This window comes from Schistocerca cancellata, chromosome 1 (assembly GCF_023864275.1).
Source record: "Schistocerca cancellata isolate TAMUIC-IGC-003103 chromosome 1, iqSchCanc2.1, whole genome shotgun sequence".
NCBI classification, from domain to species: domain Eukaryota; kingdom Metazoa; phylum Arthropoda; class Insecta; order Orthoptera; family Acrididae; genus Schistocerca; species Schistocerca cancellata.
This window is the reverse complement of record NC_064626.1, coordinates 148,877,557-148,896,334: the sequence shown is the minus strand read 5'-3', so window position 1 is coordinate 148,896,334 and position 18,778 is coordinate 148,877,557. Positions and strand designations below refer to the sequence as shown.

Sequence of the window (18,778 nt, the reverse complement as noted above, 5' to 3'; positions counted from 1 at the left end):
GTTACAGCAGTACAAAGAAATCATGAGCACCAGAAAGTAGACGAAGAGAAACTCAGGCTACACGTCTTCCAAACACAAATTAGAACACTGAACCATTACCTTTATACTCTAGAAAAGGAAACGATAACTGGCACAAAGAACGAGAAAACTTTGAAGTTTATATGTGGGGTCATTATTTCGACTGACGATACATGGAATTCCCCACATGGGTGGGCAATATATCGAGCATACAAGTTTTAAATAGTCTTCGAGTTGCTGCCCAACTCTCTAACGACCTGAAATCGGCGCAACGTCTGTCTACACCGAGGACGATGCTTTCTGCTCTGAAGCGATAATCCACATGATCGTCAGATTTTCGACAGGTTGAATACACTTTACATTTTTACATACTGTTGTTAAGTAAACATTACATTTCCAGATTCCTTTTAGAACACTGTGACATCATAGATGAGATTAAGTAAACAACTCTAAAACCCCTCCCGAACAGCCAATGAAGGCCCAACGGTATCTACCGGCCGCCGTGTCATCCTCAGCCCATAGGCGTCACTGGATGCGGATATGGAAGGGCATGTGGTCAGCACACCACTCTCCCGACCGTATGTCAGTTTCCGAGACCGGAGCCGCTACTTCTCAATCAAGTAGCTCCTCAGTTTGCCTCACAAAGGCTGAGTGCACCCCGCTTACCAACAGCACTCGGCTCACCGGATGGTCACCCATCCAAGTGCTAGCCCAGCCAGACTGCGCTTAACTTCGGTGATCTGACGGGAACCGGTGTTACATCTGCGGCAAAGCCATTGGCCAGATGAAATAAAGTAATTCATTTTATTCTTAGAACGTCTTTTGTTCTACTTAACCTCAAATATGTCCCAGATAATAAAGATAAAAATCACACTTTTCGCGTTTCTAACGTATTTCGCAAATAGTTAAGAATACTGTGACATCATAGCTGTGGAAATTAATTAATCTTTTGTGCAGTAAACAAAACGCGGTTCATAAATGGAGCTTTGAAAGCTTTTACCCACTATTGGTAACAGCTGGAACAACTCATGGTAGTCAGGCCAAACTTGTTTCACTTTTTAACAGTAGGACCACCTACTACAGTACTGATCGTAAGAAAGTTGATTGTGAAAAAGGAGTTGATTATATTATGCTTTTTCAGGGTTTAGAGAAGAGTATTTGAAATAAAACTCACCTTCAGCAACTACATATTTTTAATTGATTATTAATATTTTATAAGCAATAAACCTGGCTGATCCTTTCTCTGCTTTTACTGTACGAAGTAAATACATACACTGTCGATTCAGGACTTGAACTCTGAATATATTTATATGTTCAAAAGACACAACATCGAGTCATTAGAGATAAAAGCAGAAATGTGTAGGAAGACTTTCTTATTGTTCCTAGTTCACTACTGTAATCCGTTGTCGAATTTATCTGTATCTGTTAAAATTTCTTTTGTTATGTCGACATAATAGTCTATGGACGAGCGCTGCTGTTGGAAGTGAGATATGTTTTATTTACGCTCAAATGTCGGCAGAATAAAACCAAATGGCCCAGATGAATAATTAGGGGAGATGAGGTTTCCACAATACTCCTGACTGTTGGTCATTGTGAAAGACTGAAAGAAAAAGTTTTTCTGAATTGATGTTCTTTCAGGTATAATGAGTGAAATGAGAAACTGAAACGCCACACTGTCCCAAAGGAACCTGCAGGGCCATACGTTGTTTGTAATCGCAGCAGAATTAAGGACCATAGCACTTATGTGAAGGGTTTTATGAGGCTGGTGGTACCTGGTGGGAAATGGATGAGTTGAAGTTAGATATACAACGAAATAGTGACTCTGCTTGCAGGATGGATAGAATTTCTGGTCAGATGAGTACAGGGTTTTAAATAGAATAAAAAATGGGGGTATCGCAGGAATAGGCCTAATACTAAATAAGGGAATAAGAACGCAAGTAAGCTACAATCAACAACATAGTGAACGCATTATCACAAGGCCGAACACCTTCTAAGTTTGTGAGCCACATACCTCCACAGATGATTCAATGTATGTATTATGAGATAAAAAGAAATAATGCAGGTATAGGGAAAACGAAAATTTAATTGTAATGGAGAATTGGAATACAACAGTAGGACATGGAAGAGAAGGAGAAGTAGTAGTAGAATGAGCTAAGGACAGCGAGCAAAAGAGGAAATCACCTGGTAGATTTTGGCATACTGTGTAATTTATTCATTGCTAGCACCTTGTTTAAGAAACATGAAAGATGGGTGTATACGTAGAAGAGACCTGGACTGGTAAGACAGAGATTTAGGAAGTAGATCCTACATTGTAAGATATTCCAAGGAGCAGATGTGAAATGTGACTGTAATTTATAGGCTGTAAACTGTAGATAAAAACTGATGAAATACCAGAAGGGTAAGAAATATATGTTTTGGGACTTGGATGAGTTGACAGAACAATAGGTTATTCAGAGTTTCAAAGGGAGCATTAGGAAACGATTAACCGAAATTGGGGAAGCAAGTATAGTGGAAACCGAATGGGTAGCTTTGAAAGGTGAAACAGTGAAGGTACCAGAGAACCAAATAGGTAAAAAGACAGCGCCTCGCAGATATCCTTGGATATCACACGAGGCACTGAATTAAATTGATAAAGGATATTCGCAAAAAGTGCAAAATGGGAAAGCAGAAAACGCTAAAGGGCAAATACAATTCGGCTGAGGCGTGTGTAACTACAGGAAAGATGGTTACCACCGGTAGCAAAATTAAAGAGATTTTTGGAAAATAAGAGTACAAGCAGTATGAATATCAAGAGTTCAGATGGAATGCCGGTACTAAACAAAGAAGGGAAAGCTGAAAGGTTGAAAAAGTGTGTAGAGGGGCTATACAAGCGAAAGTATCTTGATTGTAATATCACAGAAAAAGAGAGGAACTAGACGCAGATGATATGGGAGGTATGATTGGGAAGAATTTGACAGAGTTCTGAAAGACCTAACACGAAACAAAGCCCCTGGAGTATACGACGTTCCCTCATACGTACTAATAAACTCGTCCACCTGTGCATGATGTATGAGACACGCGAAGTACCTCCAGATTTCCGGAAGAATGTATTAACTCTAATTACAAAAAAGCAAATGCAGACTGGTAAGCACATTACGGAACCATCAGTTTCAGAAGTCATGGTTGCAAAATATTGACATGAATTACTTACATACGAGTGGTGGAGGCCGACCTCAGGTATGATGAGTGTGAGTTCCGGAGAAGTGTAGGAGCACCGGAATAGCGATGGCAATGATGACCCAACAGCTTATCTCAGAAAACGGGCTAAGGAATGGTAAGTCTGCGTCTGTAGCACTTGTAGACTTAGACAAAGCTCTTGACAATGATGACTGGAATCTACTCTTCGGTTCAAAAATGGTTCAAATGGCTCTGAGCACTATGGGACTTAACAGCTGAGGTCATCAGTCCCCTAGAACTTAGAGCTACTTAAACCTAACTAACCTCAGGACACCACACACATCCATCTCCGAGGCAGGATGGGAACCTGCGATCGTAGCGGTCGCGCGGCTCCAGACTGAAGCGCCTAGAACCGCTCGGCCACTTCGGCCGGCCTACTCTTCGGAATTCTGAATGTAGCAGCTGTATTATACAGGGAACGAAGCTTATATACAAGTTGTATAGAAACCAGACGTCAGTAATAGGAGTCCAACAGCATGATAGGGAACCAGTGGTTGAGGTGTGTGTAAGGCACGGTTGTAACGAATTCCTGGAGTTACTCAATCTGTACACTGAGCAAGCAGTAACGTAATGTAAAGAATAATTTGGACACTGCATTAAAGTTCAGAGATAAGGAAAACAAATGTTTGAGGTTTGCCAGCGATATTTTAATTTTGTTAGAGACAGCGGAGGACTAGGAAGAGCAGCTGAATTTTTTGAAAGGAGGCTTAAGATGAACATCAACTGTTGCAAAGGAGAGGCAATGGAATGTGGTCAAACAGATCAGGCGATTCTGACGCAATGGGGTAAGAAAATGAAACATTAAAAGTAGTAGGTCCTTTTTGCCCTTTGGCCAGCGAAACAACTGATGACGGCCGAAGCAAAGAATATATAAAAACGTAGATGTCAATGTGCAAGAAAAGCAAAACTGGTCAATACCGAATATATATTCAAGTGTTAGGAAATTGTTTCGGGAAGTATTACTCTTGTGTAGAAGCGAAACCAGGATGATAATAAGTTCAAACAAAATGAGAACGGATACTTCTGAAATGTGCTACTACAGAAGAAAATCGAAGATCACGTAACCAGTGAGAAGGTACTGAACTACATTCGGAAGAAAATAAATTTATGGCACAACTTGTCTAAAAGAAACGGCCAATTAATTGAGCACATTCTGAGACGTTAAGGAATTGTCATATTGGTGCTGATGGGAGTGTGGGGCTGGGAGAGGGAGGTAAAAACAAAAAAACATAGAGGTATACTAGGCGATAAATGAAGTAAGTAGTTTCAACTGGATGTAGGTTTTTTTTAGTTACTAGGAGATGAAAAGGCTTGCACGGGATAGAGTAGCATGGGGAGCGGCACTAAACCAGTCTTCTGACTGAAGATCAAAACAACAACTTAACCTTGGACCTAAAAAGAATTCGAAACACTATTTACATACATTGCTCCTCATTCAATATGTAAGTATCGTCTGTGGCATTTAACCCATGTGTACAGTGAAATTTGAACTTATTCTCATTTGGATTTCGTTGATAGATTTGATTTGTAGATTACAAATAATTTCTTATGCTGGTTTTGTACAGTACAGAGAACAGTTGTATTAAAGCCAGTGAATGCACAAAACAGTTCTATATTTTCAGATCTTTAAAGCTCGTCAGCACTTGAGTGTTTGCTCCAACTGCACGGGCATGAAGTGTCAATACATTGTGAATGCTCGTAAGCTGCTACGTATGTTTGTGTAGCAGTGGCAGTATAATGTGTGGTTCTTATTTACTTGTCATCAAGGTACGTGTGAGGAGTGTGTCAACTTCGTGGAGAATATTGACGGATTTTTGGCAAACCATTAACATGTTATGATTCGCCATTTTTCTTTATCAGAGGTGATCACAGAAAAGAAAGAAACTTAATACACCTTCTTGTGCATGATGAAGTGTGTTAGTGTTGCAAAAACAGTATTGACATTGTTCTGCCGGTGGTTCAAGGTCATGGAGAACCAGTAGGTGTCCTATATGTTATGTGCGTGCTGTATACGTGGGGCATGATATCACCTGCCTCAGGTACTACGTAGGGAAGAATGTTTTAAAAGTAACATATGATGTAAATATCATATTAAAATAATAGCTTATGCTGGAGCCCTAATACATCCTCATGCTTTGGAGCAGTAATCCAATTCGGTGCTAGAGGATCTGCTCTATTATTTATGTCACCTGATTCAAAGGAACCATTTTAGAGTTACATTTTCCATGCAGGCTGTAGGTAGAAACAAAATAATTACACACGTTTACTATAAAAATTTTCAGAACAGCTTTATTGCTATTTGTTTCATTAGAAGCACATGTCTCTCGGTCCTATGGATAAAACAAACACTACGAGTAATTGAAAAAGAACCTGCACGTACCATGCAGCTACTAGGTAATATGACACAAACTCTGACTTTGCAAGATGATGTTTCCAGCAATGATAGCTTCTGTACATTGCACTGTTACAAGGAGAGACGACCTTCCAAACATCATTGCGTAGTACTTCACTTATGGAATTGTACAAGTATCACGAGATAGGTGACTGCCGCACTAACCGTGGCTGTGAAGACATGAAGGTCGATGTCACAAAAACCCATAGCGGAAACTCGTAGTCTGTCCACTGGAAGTCGCAGAACATCGACTGCTGGTCCGGGACGCAGGAGCGGCTGCAGCCTCGACAGCAGCAGAGCAGCCCTGTCGGCGCGGTCAGCCGCCGAGGAACACACCCAACAGACCACCAGCTGGCGTAACAGGACGTTAGTAAGTGCAGATAACTTCACGAGTATTTCCGCTCTCTTGTCTGTTCCTTGAGCTAGGATTATAAGCCAATAGGCACAGCAAGTCATCTCGACGAAATCTCCCAGGATGGCCAGCAGCAGTGCTGGTCCGAAGTGGAGACCGCAGAGGCGAGCGCAGCGGTGAAGAGCCAACCTGGCACGCTGCAGCCGCCGCACCTCCGCCCCCACCGCCCCCGCCGCCCCCGGCTGTCCTGCGCGCGTCGCCAGCTCCTCCAGTTCTTCCTCGCTGCCCGCCGGCGGCCGGGTACTCCTCAGCAGCTGCCCACAGACGATGCCCATCCTGTGTCGGAGTACCAGCACAACAGCGAAGAACTGAACTCGCCAGATCGTGATAAATCCTTGAAGGCACAGGGAGATAGTACCTATTGGCCTACGTCTGAACACATAGGTTGCTAGTACGCTAACTCGTGTGACAACCAAAACAAGCACTGTAATGGAAAGTAAAATTGCACTTTGGCGAGTTTTGCGATATATTTCCGTTCTGTAAGTGTGATCTCGCATGGCGAGCAGCGCATCTACCTGTTGAACCAGGTCCGTGATTCTGCTAACGTTACCTTGTCCAGTAGACAGAGATCTATATAAAATTGTAGCTGGTTCCAACATTGACAGTAAAACAGATAACACAATTACAAAATGCACTGTCACAGGGGAATGCACATCTATTATGATTATATGCATTACTAAATAACTGCAGTAAAAACCAAAGGCAATGACAGAGACAAGCCACATCAAACATATGAAGTAGCCTGTGAGTCTCTTTAATGACACTCTAAAGGCACAAGTTGCAGAATTTTTGTTGTCACTGATGATGGGAACCAAACCAAACATTTGAAATGTAAGGTACAATGGTCTCACTGCGCTTTCGAAGCTATGAGCACTCGATTGAGAAACAGATCTGTATGGACTGATCATAATTGAAAGAGCTCTCCTCGTGTAACCGAGTAGCTCTCACGACTGAGTTACGACCTAGTTGTCAGACAGAGCACAAAATGAGAATTCCAATTTTGTTGATGGCATAACGATCGAAACGTAATTTCACGAATACCAGTAATGAATCATTAGCGCTAATGAGTCGTTAACTTGAGAGGGTAGGCCCAGTAATATTACATCCTGTGTCAATCGCGGGCTAGTAGTTTGTAGACTTATATTACAACCAGTAATAATTTAAGGACAGGTGTTAAGGTAATACAAATATTTCATATACCATCTCGGAAATAGATTAAAGAGAACATTATAAATTTCTAATCTCATGAATTAATGTAGCACTTTGGATATGGTTTGAACTGACAGCTAGACTGATTCACGAGAAAGAGATATTTATGCATTCTATTATCGTTATGCCCGATAAGTTGTCGGGGCTATAGATACTTGGCGCTATCTGCACAAAGCCAGTGCAGATCACTCATGCTGTATAGTTGGAGACAAGAAGCCATTCCAGAGCTCTGCGACCACGATGCTCTTACACGCAAAGTTTCTGTGCCTAGATCACATTTTACTTATTCGAATTGAAATTTATACATTTTTCTAGATAGCAGCTGGTATTTCCCCCTCAGATATTTTGCACACCAGATGGAATATTTTCTGTCTGTCCTGGTTCTCCAACGGTCCTTCATAATTCCGATGGAACGTCGTCTGCTGCCGGGGCTTGTTTCGACTCAGATTTTTCAGTTTTCACACAAACTCTTCTCGCAGTGTCGTTTGTCTCAACTCGTCTTCACTTACTTACATTTCTTTTTCTAAAATCTTGTCTTCAAGCCTTGTATGGTCCCTTTAAATATTCCTTCCACCTTTGAGCTAGCCTGCATAACGCAGTTTATCAATATTTGTCAGAGAATAGCCCATATATCCTTGAAAGACACAGAAAAATACTATGAAAAGCTGCGAAATAAATGCAGTGTCAATCATAATAAAACGACTCTTTACTGCTGCGGTTCTCAATCTGCAGCTCTCCACTCTAGTTTAACCTGTGCAGCTCTTCTCATTACTGAAGCACTCCTGTAACCGCATTAAGTTTAAGCCACTTACTGTGTCATACCTTGGTCCACCTCTTCAACTCTTAATTTCCACTTCCAAACTTTACCTTGGTCCACCTCTTCAACTCTTAATTTCCACTTCCAAACTTTACCGAACTGACTACTTCTTCATACCTCGAGACATGTTCTATGAACCAGTCCCTTCCTCTAGTCACGCTGTGCCACACATTTCTTTTCTGCCCATTTCGATTCAATCCCTCGTCATTTGTTTTCTGATCTATCCATCTAATCTTCAGTATTCTTCTTATTACCACTTTTCAAAAGCTTCTATTAGCTTGTTGTAGGAGCAGCTTACTCTCCACGTTTTATTTCTGTACAAGTCCAACCTCCAAACAAATGCTTTGAAAAAAGATATTCTCTTACATAAATTTACATCAGCTATTAACAAATTGTTTTTTAGACGCACTTTCCCTGCTGTTGTCTGGCTGTCTATTTACCCTTACTAATTTGGCCATCATCAGTTACTCTGCTGCCCAAGTAGCAAAATTCATATACTATTTTTTAACAGCTGATTTTCTAAAATAAGTTGCTCATCATCGCCTGAGTACATTCAATTTTATTCCATTCCCCTTGTTTTACTTTTGATTGTGTTCATATCATCACCTCTTTTCAAGACACTATCCATTCCCTTCGACTGCACTTCCACGTCCTGTGTTTACTCTGCAAAAATTGCAACGTCACTGCCAAAAATCAAATCCAAAAATCTTCCCCGTCAACTTCAGTTTCTTTTTCAACTTTCTCCTCAGTTTTCTTTACTGCTTGGTCATTCTACGTATTGATTGACAACAGGTATAGGATTTAACTCTGCCTCACTCCCTTCTCATCCATTGCCTCCCTTTCATGTCCTTCGGTTCTTGCATGTGCAGCTTAAATGACCTTCCGTTTCCTGTATTACATCCCTGCTACCTTCAAAATTTCGGGAATAGCAGTCCAGACCACCCTGTTAAAAGATTTGAAAGGTAAGCTTCTATGTGTCTTGAAACACTGCGCGATCGATAGCTCGCGCTACGTCTCCTAGAAGAGAATCCTCAGTGCGAAAGGAGCGAGGCACGTTTGTTGCGATTGACGTTGAGGCGCTTTCCTGGTAAAGGCAGTTAGTGGAGCAGTACGGACATCTCAGGCCTGCGGGGCAACAGGCAAGCTTTTTGTTCTAGCGCCCGTGTGACTTCCAAGTTGGTCTTGCTGAGCATCTTCCCGTCATCAGGGACGTGCACCAGAAACGGGAGTGGACGCAGTACTGCATTCGATGACCAGGTTTGCAGACGAGCGTTGGGTCGTCGTCATCAACTCATCTCCCTGCGGCTCCATGATCTTCCACTATGTGTCACCCCACAGCGGTTTTGCATGCCCGGCGAGCTATTCTTAGTTGGCTACTTCAATTCCGAGACCACGCGGCGTTCATAAAGACTGATGTGTTTGGTTCTGCTGCTTCTATATCGGAGTCGGTTCACCCTCCTGTCGCTGTTGCTCCCTATTCCTGTGTCCGACCAGGCGATTTGGGGAGCGTGTCGTTCTTATCAAAACATAAGAATTTCCATTTGGTTATTATCACAGAGCTATAACTTGAGTGTGTGTTTTAAAGTATTGAGGTTTTGTAAATTTCTTTTATCTTCAATGTCATTAATCGTGACATTCACAAAATTTTTCTTGCATATTACTTTCTGTACTAAATCGCCAAGTCGCCTTTGTTAGCTTTTTGGAATTCAAAAGGTTACGTGCCTCACCGCGGCAAATCTTGTTGCTTGTATTTTTATGGACTATATTTGCAAACCAAGCCTGTGTTTACGTATGTGAGATTCATCAGACAACTGTTGGCATCTTCCTTCCACCTACGTTTCCCGTCCCGTTGTACGGGTAAGTATTTACTGTTTCCGCCTCGTGGCATGACTTGTAGATGAATCTCAGTTGGCGGCTGAACTTCTTTCCTATCAGGTGTAAGTGAGGGTGGTTGCCTTGGCTAGTAACCCAATTTTCTCTTAGTACATTTTCAGAAATGATACTTTATGTCTACACTGCCAGCATCTAATCTGATGACCTAAGTTTTACTTATTTTACTTAAACATTACTTCTCTCTTCATCAGGCTGTCATTCTATGTTTGTGCCTTGGGGCATGTTCCGACTAGTTGCTTAGAAAAGGAGTGTGGTTGGCGGCTTATCGGGTTGGCCGTAAGTAATTTCGGGTCCGGAGCACATTGCCCCACACGTGATGGTTTCATATCAAGCGGCTTTGATTGCTTTGTTTCCTTTTAATGAACTCCTTTTAGGTAAACCTGAATTATCTGTTGTATTTTAGGTAACAGCAACAAAGGCAAAGCAAGGATAATGGAACGTAGTCGAATTAGATCAATTGATCCTAAAGATTAGGAAACGAGACACTTGAAGCAGTAGATGAGTTTTGCTGTTCGGGCAGCAAAATAACTGATGATGGCCTAAGTAGAGAGGATATAAAATATAGATTGGCAAAGGCAAGTAAATTATTTCTGTAGAAGATAATTTTTTTTACATCGAATATAGATGTAAGTGTCAGGAATTCTTTCCTTAAAGCATTGGTCTGGAATGTAGACATGTATGGAAGTGAACCGTGGACAAATAATAGATTAAACAAAAAGAGAATAGAAGCTTTCGCAATGTGGTGGAGTAGAAGAATTCTGGAGATTAGATGGGTTTATCACGTAACTAATGAGGAGGTAGTGAATAGCATTGGGGAGACAAGCAATTTATGGCACAATGTGACCAGAAAAATGGTTTGGTTGATAGGACACATTCTGACGCATCAAGGGGTCACCAATATAGTATCGGAGGGAAGTGAGGGTGGCAAAACCCGTAGAGGGAGACCAAGAGATGCATACAGTAAACAGAGGCTCGCACAAGATACAGTAGCATGGAGAGCTGCATCAGACCAGTCTTCAGACTGAAGGCCATAACAACAACATATAAGACAAACATATCCTAAAGATCGTTGTGGCCTAGCTATTTGAGAACTTTATTCTTAGAAAATTTGAAGAGGTTGTTATACAGCTTCAGTTGGTGAACTATTATCTTGATGAAGAAGTTGAAAAAATCATCCCAGCAGTTGCAAACCCAAGGCTTATTTAGCCCTTGACATAGGTTCGACATTTCTAAAATTATATTATTCAAAAGGAGTGGGTCTTGTGAAACCTTCCCGTCTCCTCTATATCTCTCTTTATTTTTTTTGGTTACGCATCTTTCCATTCTACAGTAACCTATGAAACATTTCCTTAGGATTTCTATCTGTCGCTTAAGAGTAACAAATGAAATCTTTCCTTTCAAATTTATCCTCTTTCTGAATCTTTGCATACAAATTTAATTGCTGCTTATTAGAAGTGATTTTCTGATTATTTCGACGAAACATATAATGTGGCGCCGTAATGGCCCTCAGTCATTATCTGCAATAACCGAAAACTGTTCCTTACCTTTTTTAATGTTGCTGGATCGCCATCTGACTGCTACATCGTACTGCGACATGAATATACTTACTCTGTTTTACTATAATCTATTAGCTGCTGGTGCACTATCATAATAAGTGGCTGTATTTATTACCAAAGCTGACGTTATTCTTTAATAGCAAAGCTGGCCTTATTCTTTAATTAATTTGACTGAAGTTACGTAATTCACAGTTACACTTTTTCGTGACAACAACAACATTTTTGCAAAGTTTTACGTTGATGGTTTTTTGGATGGATTATAATCAGTAATGCAACATCGCTGGCAAAAATTAATTATATCCTGAAAACGTTTCTTCAAATATTTACTGCTGGTAATGAAATGATTTTACAAACGTTTAAATGGGACTTACTTTTTACAATAATCTTACAACTAGCATTGTGCAAACATATCTCCAGTACTCTTGAGTTTCGCAAAGAAAGTAATTCAATAATATTAGTTCCTCTTATGATAATAGTTAGCTGATGTCTCTGTACATCCGTTTATAATCTCTTGTAAATCCTAGCTGGTGGCTGGCAGGCACACTGTTCCTCTCAACTTCTCGCTTCAGGCCTGCTACCAACTCGCTTCACATCTCTCTTACTACTGACTTCCTACGAACGCTAAAGTGCGGTCTCTCCTGCCAACAATACTTTGGTGCAGACATTCCCTCCTACCACAGTTATTTCCAACATGACAAATATTAATTATTCCAATTAATCCTATTAATAAAATATAAACATCTTTCATAAATTGTGGTTTGACAATAGACAATAGAAATATACACATCTTTTATAACCCTCCGCTGGGTTTCCTTAAAATGTTCCTACGTCGTGAGTCATTTGGACTTGACGTAAGGAGAAAATTTGATTTTAGAAACATGTGTAGTAATAAGTAAGTTAATGATAGAATGTTTCTTTCAACAAAGCACATATATATACTGTCATAAGAATTTGTTTTCCTAAGTCTAACAAAGAGAATATTCAAAAGAGTATACATCAAAATATACAAATAATATGAGTCAGTACTTTGGAAGTGTACATCAGGTAGTAAAAGTTATTTATATCTCTAATAGTAATAGATGGAAAAAGTTAGAACATAGTGTATGTTTCATTATAAATTGGCATCTATTAGTACCATATTCAAGGAAGGGAAAAAAAATGATTGGATAGCATGGTCAAAGCACTGACAACTGTCTGTGAATGCACTCAAAAGTCCATTTCTTTCCCTCACATAGCACAACACCTGGTTTCGCCATGTGTTTTCGTCTTCTCTTTGATCCATAGTTTTAGTGTAACCAAACACTAAGTTTACCGTCGAATTGCCTGTGTTGCCGCAGCTACATCAGGTACAAGTTCCAACTAAAATTGTCCATTAGTAGTGATGGCGTACATCTTGGTATGCAAGCACCTATTGACGTACATCATGACTGTGGTGTGCATCTTGGTATGCCGACACCACAAAGAAAACATTGTACATTGAAGTAACGTGGTTAACTATTCACTTTGTTTGTGCTCCATAACCATGGGGATGCACAGGAATTAAGGAACAGGTATAATCATTTTGTCAAAAGGTTCACGGATATGGTGATACCATTATTACCAAATTTTACATCATCTCTTTCTTCTGTCCTCATAAAAATTATTTATTTTACGTGTGACTGTAGAAAAAGTTTATAATTTTTAACAATTACAAAAAAAACATTTTCCATCTGTAGTGAATTCAGCCTACAGTACATATGACATTACGTGACAATGAATAACATAAACCAATTTTTCTGTAAGTGGAATTTAGTAGTACATTTAGACAACATTTTAAATAAAATAGACAAGTTCCTTTATACAAACTATGTCACTTTCTGTGACTTTATCAGATAATTTTCCTCTAAATAAATCATAACCTGGTGCTCTTATAAATAATTACATAAAGGCACTGTTATATTACTTCACAGGTTGTGAACCCACAGTTTTTGAAATATGAAAGTACATTTTGACAAACTATGTCACTTTCTGTGACTTCAGTATATTCGGTAATGTGGTCGTCGTTACGAGTCATATTGTCAGTCAACTATATATTATATTTGAGTTGTGTAGCACACATCGTCATTGTTATTTAAGAGAAAACATTTGTATTTTACGGAGAGTGTGAGTAGGTATGCTGACATTTGGTGTGACATGTTTTTCCTATATATGTATCTGATGTAAAATATATCATGTTTAATGCAGAAAAAGTTTTTCGAATAGCAAAGTACATGTAATAAGCAATTTAATGTGGTTTCTCCATCCGTAGTGCTGCACTGCGCTGTGTCACCTGTTATCAAAATAAACCATTACTAAATTATATTCCTTACATACTAACATTTTCATTCTCCTCTCTCCTTTGTACCTCGTGTCATGTCTCTGAATAGCCTATAATAAAATATTCATTGTTAATAATCATCAGCGCACTGCATGACATCATTATCTCTCTGTATTACCCAATGTTCATGGTTAATAATCGTCAGCGCACGGCATGATTTCAACATCTCTCTGCATATGGAAAATCGCGTTATCTCTCGGCATGACGTGTAAAGCATTTATCCACATTTCTCCATATTAAATACTTATAATTAAAATTACGTTATTTTGGTGAACTATGACAACAATGCTGCATGCACTGGTTAAAGAATATATCTAATAGCTACTACTGTATGAAAATAATTTGTACGTATTATACATTCACATTTAAAGTAGTCCTGTTAACTGCTTCACTTACCTTACATAATGTGAAATAAATGTCCTGCGAGAACGCTTCTAAGACTGCTATTAATGTTCATTGTATTTATCTGCGGTCGAATCGAGGTAACCTGTAGTGCACGTAAATAACCAATTATTAGCTCACTGCGTTCAAGCTTGCTGGAATGTGTCAAAAAGCTCATTCTTATACTCTGTCTATATGTATCCCTGTAAGAAGGTTTTTCTATTTTAAGAATTTCTTTATGTTTGACATATGATGGTTTCCTCTCGATTTTTTTGTTCTGAGTGTCTCAATGTGTACTACATTAGCGTGCGGAATGTTTCGAATTATGTACGGTCCTGCATATAGAAGTTCAAATTTTTTGCATCGGTTCGTCCCTTTATGTGACAGATAATGGGTACTGACTAGTACGTTATCGCCAATCTCGTACTTGCGTAATTTACTTACCTGCTTCTGCTGTCTCTTCCGACGATCTGCAGCTCGTTTAATGTTCGCTAATGTCATGTCTATCATCTCACAATGACGAAGTCTACGCTTCTTTGGAAAAGTAATCATTTCAGTAAGATTATTCGGTGGTTCTTTATTCGTCAGTTCTACAGTTGGTGAGAGCATCGTTGACTAATTAGGTATTGCATTTATTACTTCCTGAAACTGTGAAATGTATTCGTCCCATGTTGTATGCTTTCTGTGCAATAAATTCTACATAGTTTTCCGATCTCTTTCATTATTCTTTCTGACGGGTTAGAAGAACTGTGATATCTTGATATGTAAATTTGTGTTATGTTCTTACTCTCTAACATTTGTTTCCATATGTCTGACCTAAACTGCGGTCCGTTATCTGAAATAACCTTCTGTACATGTCCGACTATTGATAGAAAATCTCTTACAAATGCTCTTGGTACTGAACTAGGTGTTGCTTTCCTTAGTGGAGAAAATGTTACAAATTTGGATGTCAGTTCTACGGCTACTAGAATATAACTATAACCTTTACTTGTTCTGGGGATTTGACTGAAAAGATCTACTGCTGCCATCTGTCTTAACTTAACCGATACGATGGGATACAGTGGTGGAATATGGGATACTGTTGATGATTTAACTTTCTGACATATCTTGCAGCATGCTATAACTTTGCGAATGTGTTTTTCCATATTGTTGAAGTGACACTTTTGTCAAAGAATTAGAAAGCATTTCCTAGTTCCGTAATGTGCATAGCTTAGGTGCCTATACCATTTCAATTTGTTTCTGATCCCTTCTGGAATGCATAAAAGCCAATTGTTGCTGTCTGGATATGAGCGAATAAACAGAATGTTTTGGTGTATAGTGTAATTGTGTCTGATTTTTTCTTTGCTCTTGTCTCGCCAAAGCGTTACAATCTCTTTTAGTGTTTCATCTTTCTGCCGTTCTCTCTCTATGTCCTGTAATGCTGATGATATAAAGTTTTCTAAAGCTACTTGTTTAATGTACATAATACTATGGTTGTTGTGGCAGAAGGTATTTTCTTTCTCTAGTCATTTATGGTGAATAGATCTCCATAGTGCGTCGGCAACAATATTCTACGTGCCTGGAATGTGTGCAAGAGTAAAGTCGAACTCTTGTAAACATAATTACCAACGGCTTCATCTATCATGCGTGAGTTTTGCTGATAATAAAAACTGGATTGCTCGGTGATCGCTATATACCGTGGTATGTCTTCCATATAGATAATGGCGGAATCTCTTAAATGCCCATATTACGCATAGCATCTCTAATTCTGTTACAGAATAATTGCGCTCTGCTGGAGAAAGTATCCTGCTTGCAAACGCAATATGTTTAACGATTGCCTTATCGTCCTCCTCTACTTCCTGGAAAATAAGTACTCCTAGTGCTGTAGTTGAAGTATCTGTTACAATGGAAAAGTTTTGTGTTGGGTCAGGATGCGATAACAAAGGTGCCCTTAGTAACGATTCTTTCAAATTCTCGAATTCAGCTTCAGCGTCTTCATTCCATGACCAAATTGAGTTTTTACTTGTGAGCTGGTATAGCAAGGGTGTGTCTAAAGCTTTATAATGAATGAATTTTCTAAAATAATTAATAAGGCCTAAAGATCCCAGAAGTTCCTTATTTGTTGATACGTCGATATCTTTCAATGCTTGCAATTTGTCGGAGTCTCTTGCAATACCTGTTTGTGAACTGATATGACCTAGAAATTTTATTCAGGCTCTTCCAAATTCAGATTTACGCAGGTTTATAGTCACACAGCTCTGCTCGAATGTATTCAGTAATTGTTGAAGGTTGTGTTTGTGCTTTTCCCAGTTTTCTGCTGCGATTAGAATGTCATGTACATATATAATAATTTTGTTTTTAAGATCCTGTGGGAGAATTGTATTCATGCCTCGTATAAAGCCTGCAGACGAAATAGTTAGTCCAACCGGAAGTTTACAGAATTGGTAACATTCACCAAAGTAAAGGAATGCCGTATACTTTCGGCAATTTGGATGCAACTGGATTTGCCAAAATCCTGATTTGAGATCGAGGATGGTATATATGGAGGTGCCATGAAACTTTTACAGTAACTCTTCTAACGTCTGTGGTCAGTCAGTTTGAGTAATGATTATTTTATTAACCTGACGTGAAATAAAACTAAACGGAGCGATCCATCCTTCTTTTCAACGATGTGTAATGGATTTATATATTGGCTTGCTGCTGGTACAATTATACCCTGATCAATCATTGCTCGTAACTCTTTCTTAAGTGCTTCTGTGTATATATGCGGGATTGGATAGTGTTTTGCTTTGAAAGTGTCGTGTGGTTTCACCAGAAATTAGCACATAAATCCTGTCGTCGTTCCTGGAACATTGTTAAAAACTGTTTTATGTGGCACAAGAATATTTTCTAATTCTCTGCGTTTTGTGTCGTCTTTTGCTATGCTGTCTCCAACCTTGCGTGTAATTGTCTCTAATACATTATACTCCTGTTCCTCTTCCATGTCGTTATTATGTGTATTCGTGTATAGTGTGAGATAACAATCATTATCTTTAGAATCTGCAGTAATCTCGAACCTGTGCTTATTTTGTTCTTCTGAGGATACTGTGTTTGAAATCTCAATACCACTTCACTGTCTTCCTTCTGTAATGTTAGGTATGACGTTTTAAAGTCAATGTTCGCGTCGTACTGTATGGGAAAATTCATTACTAATATTATATCAGTTGTTAAATGTGGAACTATCCAACAATGGCTGTGGAAAGTTTGCCCTGCAAAAACAAACGTTAATTGTGTCTGTCTTTTGACTTCAATGCTTTTTGCTGGAAATGCTCCCTTAACTTTAGTTTTATGAAATGGGAATACTGGGTAATCATTATTTTTATTGCATCTGTTAAATGTGTCTTCGCTAATTACGCACGTTGGTCAGCCTGAATCAATTGTTGCTAAAATATTTTGTGACTTTAAATTGATCTGGATTATTGCGTGGCATATAGTTTTCTGCATGATTGGTTTTTCGTGTAACAATGTGTCTCACACATCATCGAATGTAATGGCATTCTCTATCGTTATGTTTTCTTTGTCCTTATCCATAGTGTCGTCACTGAGATTCATCACAGGCTATCTCTAGTCATAAATATTCTGACATTTCATTTTCTGTTGGGGAGTGTTGTGTGTTTTCTATGAGCTGTATGTTCTACCATTTTGTTTATTAGCGGTAAGAGGCGGATGAAATTTTGTGTCTGGTACATTCATACGATGAATTGGTTGTTGTGCACTGTTTGAATTTCTATGAAAATTATCGCTGTAGAATGTCCTTTGCGGTCGGTGTTCGTTTTCTCTCCTCCTGTCGTTATAACTGTGGTTTTATGGCAAGGGACGCGTGTTTCTCTGAAAAGGCTGTCTTTGTTCGTTTTGTGTATTTTGCGGCTGACCCATGTAATTGCTGGCACCCGTCGCATTTTCTTGGCGATGAGTCATGTGAAAGTTTGACCGGTTCAGCATTTCCTGTCGTATATGTGTCGTGTTATTTGGATGGCCTTGTTGCTGTCTTGAATTGTAATGTACATTGTTATTATACTGCTGTTCATTAAATCCCTGTGTGTATTCTCGATTAAAAATTTTCATTTTCGCAGCAAAAGCGTTTATTACGATTGTTGTTGCCAAACGGTGTTTGCTCAAAATTAGCATAATTTCTCTGGTTTGTGTTATCTCGTGAAATTGTTCCTCAATAACTTTAACAGATGTGGCACATCGAAAAAATGCCCGTGCATCTCTGGTATCATCAGCTGGATTTACGAAATATATTTTACCTACATCAACATACAATTCCTTCCGAACTTTTATATATTTCCAGTTATATCATACACTACAAATACAATGTTTATTCCCGGTTCCTTAACTCCATTAACGATACTCTGATGCGAAACATTATTAATAATTATGTTGAAGTCATAATAAACTGGTTGCTTCTACAGCTTACATAATCCACGGATCTGCAAACGGGTACATTGGAATGCGGACCAACTACTACTAACAAGGGAACCTCCCGATCGCACCCCCCTCAGATTTA

At 39.2% G+C, this 18,778-nt stretch overlaps 1 protein-coding gene and 1 pseudogene across 1 annotated transcript; both read right to left on the bottom strand.

The window, feature by feature from the left end:
• Window positions 1–681: 681 nt before the first annotated feature.
• On the bottom strand, window positions 682–799 carry LOC126100338 (5S ribosomal RNA; annotated as a pseudogene).
• Window positions 800–5,740: 4,941 nt separating this feature from the next.
• Window positions 5,741–6,313, bottom strand: LOC126119998 (gustatory receptor 23a-like). Its single transcript, XM_049915078.1, has one exon. It carries the CDS (start codon window positions 6,311–6,313, stop codon window positions 5,741–5,743), a length of 573 nt encoding a protein of 190 aa, XP_049771035.1.
• Window positions 6,314–18,778: the final 12,465 nt, after the last annotated feature.

Bases quoted from the DNA above. Each gene is read 5' to 3' on its own strand.
- LOC126119998 (XM_049915078.1), bottom strand. From the start codon at position 6,313: ATGGGCATCGTCTGTGGGCAGCTGCTGAGGAGTACCCGGCCGCCGGCG.